The 9,703-nt window shown below is 65.3% G+C and overlaps 3 protein-coding genes across 3 annotated transcripts in view; all 3 read left to right on the top strand.

Annotated features, from left to right (window-relative positions):
* Positions 1-4,168, top strand: part of MNEG_6353 (hypothetical protein) — a gene marked incomplete at both ends in the record, with an annotated part of 5,215 nt that extends 1,047 nt beyond the window's left edge. The window contains 5 exons of the mRNA XM_014045173.1: positions 264-594; positions 933-1,114; positions 1,300-1,949; positions 2,309-2,378; positions 2,568-4,168. Coding sequence (XP_013900627.1) covers positions 264-594; positions 933-1,114; positions 1,300-1,949; positions 2,309-2,378; positions 2,568-4,168 — 2,834 coding nt within the window. The remainder of the gene's footprint in view (positions 1-263; positions 595-932; positions 1,115-1,299; positions 1,950-2,308; positions 2,379-2,567) is intronic.
* Positions 4,169-5,792: 1,624 nt separating this feature from the next.
* On the top strand, positions 5,793-7,417 carry MNEG_6352 (hypothetical protein; the record flags this gene model as incomplete). Its single annotated transcript, XM_014045172.1, has 5 exons — positions 5,793-6,027; positions 6,190-6,242; positions 6,479-6,670; positions 6,919-6,950; positions 7,288-7,417. 5 exons carry the CDS (start codon positions 5,793-5,795, stop codon positions 7,415-7,417), a joined length of 642 nt encoding a protein of 213 aa, XP_013900626.1.
* Positions 7,418-8,488: 1,071 nt separating this feature from the next.
* MNEG_6351 (hypothetical protein) lies at positions 8,489-9,619 on the top strand (the record flags this gene model as incomplete). Its single annotated transcript, XM_014045171.1, has 1 exon — positions 8,489-9,619. A coding segment is annotated over one exon (1,131 nt), but the record flags the coding sequence as incomplete, so codon positions are not given.
* Between the last annotated feature and the right edge of the window lie 84 nt (positions 9,620-9,703).

The raw sequence follows: 9,703 nt of genomic DNA, 5'->3' as shown, positions 1-9,703 counted from the left end.
GTGCCTGGCGGACGCCGCCTGGCTGAGCCTGCGCAACAGCACGGTGCGCTTCAACAAAGCGCGCGACGGCGGGGGCCTCTACGCATGGGGCACCGCGGCGTTCGAGCTCCGGGGCTCATATCTCGAGGACAATGCAGCGTCGCGCTATGGCGGCGGAGTCTACGGTGTCAGCGCCGGCTCAGACCTCCGTTCCGCGGCCCGCACGGCCGGCGACGCGCTGGTCGCGCGCGTGGAATCTTCACTGGTGCATGGCAACACCGCAGTGGTCGACGGCGGGGGCCTCTATCTCTACTACGGCGATTATGAGTACGGCACCGTGCTGGTCGCCAACTCCACTTTCGCCAAGAATACTGCGGGGGGCGTTGGCGGCTGTCTATACGCTGAGCAAATTCACAGGCTTGCTTTGAAGGACTGCAGCTTCACTGCCTGCCGCTCGGAAACGGATGGCGGTGCCGTCTACATCGCAAACCTGGCGGCGACGCAAGTGCAACGCACGCGGTTCGAGGGCAACCGCGCGGTGTGCTTTGGCGGCGGCATCATGCAGTGGGGCCGGAGCGCGACCGTGATTGATGGCTGCACGTTTGACGGCAACAGGTGTGTGCGCCCGCCGCCGCCGACAAGCCGGCTGGGGCAGGATTATGTTTGAGGCCCAGCTTCTAATTGGCATGCATCACATACAAGCAAGCACGAGATCTGGCAGACAGCACGCAGGCCGGCGTGCATGGACGGCTTCAGAAAGGGGTGGCCGCAAGAGCGGTGTCGTGTCTGGATTGCAATGACACCGCTGCGCATTCGCACTGTCAGCTTTCCCGGGACCACTCTGAAAAACGTCCACCGACTTTCTATGCACTAACTGGCCCTCTCTGCAAGCTCAACTCACCACTCAGCTCAAAGGACCCCCCTTGCCCCCTTGATTCGCCTGTCCCCCAAAGCGCAAGCGAGGGCGGCGGTGTAAAGATCCATGCCAACGCCCTCCACGGCCTGGAGGGTGGGGTGAACATAACACTCCTCAACAGCTCATTCCTCCGCAACAGCGCGGCCAACGGCGGCGGCGTGCGGCTTTTGGGCGGCAACACGACGCTGGACGCGTGCCGCATGGAGGGAAACCGCGCGGGTGGGTGCACGCGTGTGCAGGGCCCTGCCACGACTGAGTAAGGGTCCCGCGCATCCAAACGCACACAATGCGTGCCGCAGTCTCCAGCTTGAGCTTGATGATCATGCAAACGTTGTGTTGCACGGGTGTTGCTCCTTGCCTTGCGTTTTCACTCTCGTCTGTGACCCGACCCGCATCCCACGCAGAAATTGGGGGTAGTGTTTACTACTCAATCGAATGCGCTGGCTCCCTTGACGGGCCTGAGTGCAAGGCGACCTCATCCCTGATCATCGTCGATCCCACGCGCATACGAAACAACACTGCAGCCGTGCTCGGCGGCGGCGTCTTCATCGCGGCCGCGCACGCACCCGTCGACCTCCGCACGCTCGCGGCGCCTGTCGTGGCAAACAACACTGCACGCGTGGCGGGCGCTGACGTGTCCATCCCGCCCGTGAGCTTGCTGCTGGCCGGCCCCGACGGCGGACCCCTCACCGGCGTCGCAGTCAGTGTGTCGCGCGGCGCACTTGATCAGGGGCTGTTGCCGCCGTTTGCGGCCTTCTGCTCAGACAAGGCCGGCGGCGGCGTGGGCGGTGTAGGTCTGGTGGTCAAGGTGGCGGCGGCGCCGCCCGGCGCACAGGCGGCGCTGCTGACGGGCGCGACGGCGGTGACCAACGCCACCGGCTGGGCTCTGTTCCAGCACGCCAAGCTGCGGGGCCGGCCTGGGTCCTACCGCCTGGCAGTGGAGGCCATTGAGCTGCGGGCCCTGGCGGCGCCAGCCATGAGCGTGGCGCTGCGCGGCTGCCTGGAGGGCGAGGTGGCGGCGCGCCCGCGGCTGGACGCCTGCGAGCCCTGCCAGGTGTGTGTGTGTGTGTGTGTGTGTGTGTGTGTGTGTGTGTGTGTGCGCGCGTGAGTGCGTGCGTGAGTGACTGTAAGTGTGAGGGCGTGTGTGTGTGAGGAAAATAGTGTGTGTGAGTGTGTGTGTGTATGCGGATGTGTGGATGTGTGGATGTGTGAGTGCACACACACGGTGGCGACCCTATTTGGCGAGGGAGGAGAACTTGATTGAAGAATTAGTGAGGCATTACTATGCGTAGAGGGCAGGCGCAGAGGCAGCGGCGTTGAGTCCAAGCCAGGATGATGGGGCGTGGTTATAAGGCTTGACCACCCGCGCACTGCCTCACGTCCCCCCTCCACGACGCCACCTCCTCCTTGCAGCGCAACACGTACGCCCTTGAGCCGGGGGCTGAGGCCTGCCAGACCTGCATGGCGGGAGCCACCTGCTATGGTGAGGGACGCCTTGAGCCTGGTCATGGATATGGAGGGGTGCGGGTGGGCAGGAACGAGGTTGGGCTAGGTCGAGATCAAGTCGCACTTGTTTGCATTCCATGAATAGGTGCCTGCCGCAATCCCTATGTGCTGCGCCGCCCAATGGAATGCATCACCCCCCTAAATACCCCGCCACCACGATTACCAGGCGGCTCTGCGGTCGTGCCTCTTCCCGGCCACTGGCGCTCGAGCCTGGGCTCTGCAGAGGTGCTGGCCTGCCCCAACCCCAGCGCCTGCCGGGGCAACCGCTCCGCCCTCTACAGCTGCGGCCCGGACGGCGTGTGCACCGGCGCCGGCGGGCCCAACGCCCAGTGCTCTCGCGGCTACACGGGGCCCCTGTGCGGCCAGTGCGCCCCCGGCTACGGCGCCGTCGCAGCTCCGCTGCACTGCGCGCCCTGCGTCGCGGCCGCAGGCGCCCGCGCGCTGCTGATACTCGCGCTGGCGGCGCTCACGGTCACGGTGGCATACGTGTCTGCGGCCGAGTGGCGCGACAACCGGAGCGGGCGCAACGCCCCTCTGCCCTCAGACTACCTCAAGCTGCTGGTGGGCCACCTGCAGCACCTCGCCATCATCTACTCGCTGCCACTGCCCTGGCCCAACACCATCACCTTGCCACTGCGCGTGCTGTCGTCGTCGACGGCGGGCCCCGGGCTCAGCATGGCGTTGGAGTGCGCACTGGGTCCCGGCATCGGTGCCGACGGCGGCGGCGGCAGCGGCAGTTTCAACAACGGCGGCCTGCCTGCACCACTGCAGCGCATACTGGTCTACCTGCTTCTGCCGGCGGGCGTGTTTGGACTGGCCCTCGGGCTGCAGCTGGCCTGGCGCGGTGTGCGGTGGCAGCTCACGCTGTGGCGCAGCGGGCACGCCTGTGCGGCGCGGCCCTTGCATGTGGGCGCGTGGCTGTGCGACGCGGCGCCCATCACCGCCGTCACGACTGCGTATGTGCTGTACCCGACCCTGCTGCGCATCGGGCTCGGCATGTTTGCTTGCGTGGCGGCGGACAAGCGTGGCGGCGCCAGTGCGGGGCGCTACTGGGTGCACTTCATGGGCCAGCGCTGCTGGGAGGGCTGGCACAAACCCTGGGCGCTGGGCGTGGGCGTGAGCCTGACGGCCGTCTTCGTGGGGGTGCTGCCGGCGGCGCTGGTGGCGCTGCTGCGCAGGCACCGCACCGCCATTACGGCCGGCCGGCCTGCCATTGCGGCGCGCTGGGGCTTCCTCTACCACAACTATTGCCCCGCATGCGTGTGGTGGGAGGCGGTGGCGATGCTGCAGACGGCGCTGCTGGTGGGTGTGGCGGCCATCGGGCACGTGACGGGGCCCTTCATCGCGGCGCTGGCCCTGAGCAGCGCCCTCATGGCCATCCTGATGGCGCTGGTGCTGGTGCGGCCGCTGCGCTTCGCGGCGCTGCAGCGGCTGCAGGTGGCGTCGCACGCCTCTGCCCTGCTGGTGCTGCAGGTCAGCATCAGCTTCGTAGACACCCCCGGCGGCGGCGGCCCCGCAGCCCCGGCGGTCGCGGCGTGGCAGCGGGCGGCGGGCGCCGTCGTGATGGCCGTGAGCGCCGCTGTCGCTGCTGTGATGGCGATTGAGGCAGTGCGATCGGCGCAGCTGGGGGCGCTTGCGGCCCGTTCGCTGCGCAGTGCGGCGTCCTGGCTCTCCGGACGCACGGCCAGCCTGCAGTCACTGCTGCTGCATGGTGTGTACACTTCAAAACAACAGCCGCCGCTGGAACCACTGCCGACTAGTCATTGATACCATACATAAAGGAGGTTGTCGGTTTGGTTGTCAGGTGCAGCACCTTACAAGTGATATGTCATTGCACGGTCGCACTTCCCCACCCGTGATTCTGAAATATTTAGGATATTTGACCGCCGGCTGTTTTTGAAGTGGGTGTGCACGGGCATACCCAGATTGCACATTGCTGGTATGGCACCCTCTTCTCTTGCTGATTCCTACGCCGGCACAGGTCCCAGCATCCAGGGGTGGAGGGTGACATGGGGGAGTTGGGGTTTAGAGGTTGCGCATGCGTACACAGGGACGACGCGTCCCTGTGGCTTGTTCGAGACTGGCAACAGCCAGCTGACGGCCGCCCACCTGCGCCACACTGCTCATGTGAGACGCACGCAGAAGGCACGCGTGTGAATGCGCACCGAACTAGGGTTATTGTCTCGTCAAGTTTGCAACCTTGTGCGGGGTTGGGTATACTCAAGTGCACCTTTCATTCGGCTGGGCCGCTTGCAATTAAATACCATCACACTATCCACAGTTGCTGTGGCCGCTTGCCCAGCCCCTGATTTGCTTCGAACAAGGTTGTTCACACTTGATAGGACGTCCTGTTGGCGAATTATTTCTTCCATGAGCCGCTGGCCAATGTGCTGCTGCAGGGCCGGCGATGTTTGTTCTGCGCCCTTGTACTGCCAAGAAATAAAGTCTGTGGACTCGGTATCGAGCCAATCACAACAATCCACTTTGTCAGTAATTCCAAAAGTAATTCCAGCTGCCAGCACGCAATGACGGTCAGACTAGGACCCGGTCCTCACCTCACAGCGCGGCTGAAAGCTGCACACGGGATTCTTCATGCGCACTGTCAATTAGAGTGTATGCTGTGATGCATGCACGGTGTTCGGCCAGGGTGTGCAGAACACCTGGACGGTAGCTGCGACCTTCCCTGAGAGGCTTAATGCTCTCTGCTGTCGCAGTGGACTCTTCAAGGTTTGCAACGACACAACAGACGTATCCTCCACAGCCTTTGTGAGCAATTGGCTAGCCCAGACGTGAGTGCGACCTTCCAGCAGTTGCATACTGCTGCCTGCTCTTCCAGCCTCTGCAGCCCTGTTCCCTGCTTACTGGTGAACTGTTACCAGCATCTGGTGCTGTGATGGGGCATATGTGCGCAGTGGTACGAGTGCATGATTCTCAAGGAGAGCAAATACCAGGAGAAGATTTGGCAACTAATCCAAATGCGAACACCCTGTGCGCTGCATCTTGGTGTCAACATTGATGGGGCCCCTGCCTGGGATTTTGTCGAGATGGGGGTCACTGAGTCATGCGGTTGTTGCTTTGACGTTCTCCCACGCGCTGTGGGCGCTGACCCTGCAGCAAGCAACCGCACGTGGAATTGACGTCGGCGCGATTTCTGGTCGTTGCACAGCAATTTCACCTATCAACACGACTTCCGTGAGATCTGCAGATCGCAGTGACATTGCCACCGGACGTCGCATCTGGGGCCTACACGGTTATCATTGGCTATCGAGCGAGACGTGTCCTGCGAAATACAGGAGTTCCCTCTCTCGCAGTGTTGCGTTCCCCGCACAGTGCGAGCAGCGCCGGCGCGCGGCTGACGGCCCTCACTGCCTTGGCTTAGTAGCAGCCGCTGATGCGGATCGGTGTCATCGGCGCGGGAAATGTGGGCAAGACCCTGGGAGGGCAGCTAGCCACTAAGCACACGGTCAAGTATGGCTGCCGCGACCCTGCAAAGCACCCCGGCATCGGCGCCGCCCCTGTGCCCAGCGTCTGCGACTGGGCAGAGGTTCTGCTGGTCTGCACCCCGGGGTTCAGCACCGCCGCGGAGGCCGAGGCGCTCGCCACGAGCTTCGGGCCCGGCGTTAGAGGTGCGCGCTGCGTGCAGCGGAGGGGCCGCTTGCCGTGGCGACGCAGATGGCTGACGGTCCCGCTTGTGATGAACGCTCCTTGAGCGCCCATGCAAGGCCGCTGCGCATGGTTGAGTCACGCATGCATGCAGTCAATGCTGCTCGCTCACTTCAACTGCGCAGGCAAAGTGTTCATAGATGCCACGAACCCCCTGTCGGCCTGGCCCAAGCTTGAAGTCCCTTGGGACGGGCGCAGCGGGGGCGAGCTGCTGCAGGCGCGTTTCGCAGGCCGCATGGGGCTTCGTGCCTTTGCCACGTCGCCCCTGCCTTGCCGTGGCCTGCCTTTGGGGCCCCCTCCTGGCAATGCCGAGCGACCCACCTGATGCAAAACACTCGCGCCCGCAAGACTGCCGTGAGGCCTCGCATGCAATTTGGACCTGCGCCGATTTATGCGTTTCAAATGCACCGACAGGGGGCCCTGCCGTCGTCGTATGTGTTCAAGGCTTTCAACACCATCGGCCTCGAACACATGGCCGCGCTCGGCCCACAGGGCGCCGCCGTTTTCGGCGGCGAGGCCGCCGCCATAGAACGAGGGCCCATCACCATGTTGTACGCGGGGGCAGAGGAGAAGCGGGCCGTTGCAGCTGCGATCATTTCAGATGTGGTAAGCGGCACCCTCCGCGTGCCCCACCGCCTTTCACGGCTTGCTCGGCGCACTAACACAGCATGCGTTCGTTGCACAAGCCACACCGTGGTCTTCAAACGAACGTCAAGCCTGGCGGCGCCCGGGGGCCGTGCAGCCAGCTGAACGTGCTGCTGGCGAGCGCACGCGCCCGGCCCAGTGTCCGGCCTGCCATTCCATTCTTTGACTTTTTGGGTGTTCCCGACCTGGCGCTGCCGCATGCGCCACAGGGATTCGACCCTCGCTACGTCGGCCCCATCAGGTGCGCGTGGCCGCGCGGTTTCCCTGATCGCGCGCTCCGCAGCTGTCAGGCCGCAGGCGCAGCGTCGGGCCGCACCTCCACCCTGTGCACGCCCAATGCGGCGCTGCCCGCCGCCCTCTGCAAAGTGCGACACCCGCCAACCCAAATCATTCCAAGCATGCAAGCACGGCATGCAGGTCGTGGCCCTGAAGCATGCCGAGGTCCCCATTCGCACGGCAGCATCTCCTGCATCCACGCCGCCCGCGACGCTCCGCCGGCTCGCCCGCCCTGGCTGCCCGCTCCACTGCGCCCCTGTCCCCCGCAGCTGACTGATTGGCTGCTGCTGCGCCCGCCTCAGGTACGCGAGGAACCTGGAGGCAATAGCGGAGCTCTGGATTCACTGCGGCATCGGCGCCGCGGGGCTGAACCCAACCGTGGACTGGGGCGGGGACTTTGCATTCCAGGTGGTCGGCGGGCGCAAGGGCTGACAGGCGGGTGCGGGGTAGCTCCCGCCCGTAAGTGGTCCTTCACCCTTGATGCTGCTGTTTGTGTCGCTCTGTGCCGTTTGTGATGCGGGCTGGGGGGGGGGGAAGCTCGTTGTGCACGCTACGCCTGCCGACGTCCGCAGTAGAGTTACATGAATGGCTGCGTTGCGTTCATTCCGTTGATACTGTGTTGTCTTATATAACCACACGATAAAACGCATTTTACATCTGTCACCAGTGGGCAATTTGGTGTAATCACGACCGGTTTGCGGCTGCGATGGGCGTTGTGGAACCCTCGTGCGGACGTTTGACCTGACGTTTGACTGCCTTGTCTTCGTGTCGTGCAACACCCGTGCGCTGTCAACGTGCTGTGCAGCAACGATGCAGTATCTCAGTCATAGCGATGCACACGAGGAGCTAGCCAACGCCAAGGCGAATGCGCCGAACCTGCTGGGCGGCCGCCGCGCTGACATGGATACGGTACCGTACATCTACAAAGTGTAGGGAGCCACACCTGCAGTGAGATGTGTGTGTACCACTCGGCACTCCTCGCGCGAAGCACCACCATCTGACACATAACTCTCTGGCACGGGGCCCAAGTACTCACCTACACCGCGGCACACCCACGATCGCGACACAGGGATAGCAGAGGCTGCAACCTCCAGAACGTCAGACATTGCTTGAAGATATACTTCAAGGCCTCTCGGGAGGCTCGCTTGCAGCCTAGACTCCACACAGGGCACGATTCCCTCGAGCTCCGTGCTGTTGCCGCCTTTGACGCCAAGGACCGGCATAGTTGGTTAGAACTATCGCAAGAGGCGCGTACGGAGGTGCGGAGGCGCAGCATGCGGGTGCTAACGTTGTGATCGGTCGCTGTGCCCTCGCGCAGCATGCACCGAAGATTCCGGAGCTGCGGTGTCCTGTGATGCATGCCGAGCCTCGGGTACGATGAAATCGACATGTCTCTCACCAGCGTTGCTGCTTGCTGCCTTGGCGACGGCCTGCGCGCGCACAGGCGCACCGGCCCGAGCGACGTGGCACAGCCCGTGTCTCCCTGACACCAGCGGCCCGTGCATGGCGGGCCACTCCTTGCACCGCGAAATCGTCGCATCGGCCGCAAGCCTCAAATCTTGTCTGCGCGGGCTAGCGCTCGCGCTCGGCGCGTCAGTGCCGACTGCTTCGACCGTCGATGCTGGTGCCAAGGCAGCGGGCGCTGCCTCGCGCGCGGTCGGCGCGGCCGCATCTCTAAAGAAGCTCCTGGGCGGCGCTAGTGGCGAGCAGGAGCTGCTGCTGCCCCTTGATACCAGCAAGCGCCTGGTGGAGGTCAACCTGCCCGATAGCCTGCAGCAGCTGCTCGCCGCTTCAGACCCCTCTGCGGCGCGCTGGCCGCTCCCCAGATGCGCCGAGGCGGGTGCTGAGGCGGGCCCCGCGCGCTCGGCGGCGCCGCTGGAGCACCCCCTGTGGCAGCAGGTTCAGCTGGTCGTTGCGGACACATGCGAGTGCTTGTCGCTGCTCGCACGCGTCGCGCTGCGCGCCTGCGCGCGCAGCGATGACCCTCTTGGCGTGATACTGCAGATCTGCGGCCCGCAGCCGGCAGCCGCGGCCGCGCGTTACCTGGGGGCGCTGCGCGCTCTCGAGGAGGGCAACGGTGGCCATGGCGCGCCGACGACGGCCGCCGCGCGCGCGGCCGCGTGCATGACCGCTGCGCTTCTGTCGCCGCTCGGCGCCATGGGGGCCACGGCGGGCCCAGACACCGAGCTGCGGGCGCAGCTGGCAGGCAGCTGCCGCGAAGCCGGCCTGCTGGGGGCGGCGTGCGGCGCGCTGATGGCAGCCGCGAAGCCGCTCGCGGCTGGCGGCGGCGTGGACGAGGAGACGGAGCGCACGGTCGAGGCGGCGGCGGGCCACCTTCTTTCTCTGTGCCTGTTCATGTCAGGTGTCGATACCGATTTCTCAGGCGCCGACCACGAGATGGTTGTGGCCCAACCCGCCGCGGGTGAGGCGGTAGGGCCGGAGCCTGGCAGCGAGGACGGCAGCGGCGACGGCGGGGCGCATTGGCGCCACGAGGACGCGCCGCGCTTCGCAGAGCACTGGGAGGCACCCGCTGGGGGCGCCTCGTCCTGGGAGCAGCCCCCGCTGCAGCACCAGCGCCAGGGCGGGCTGTCCGCCGCCCTCGGCGCCTGCCGCCCGGCCCTCGCGCCGTTGTCGGTGCCGCCGCCCGACCAGGCGCCCGGCCCCGCGTCGCCGCCGCGCGCGCCGCGCGGCGGCGACTCGCCGCTCGGGAATGGCGGG

This window comes from Monoraphidium neglectum (assembly GCF_000611645.1).
Source record: "Monoraphidium neglectum strain SAG 48.87 unplaced genomic scaffold scaffold01023, whole genome shotgun sequence".
Lineage (NCBI taxonomy): Eukaryota > Viridiplantae > Chlorophyta > Chlorophyceae > Sphaeropleales > Selenastraceae > Monoraphidium > Monoraphidium neglectum.
Note: the sequence above shows the minus strand (reverse complement) of the source record. Positions and strands in the feature narration are given on the sequence as shown.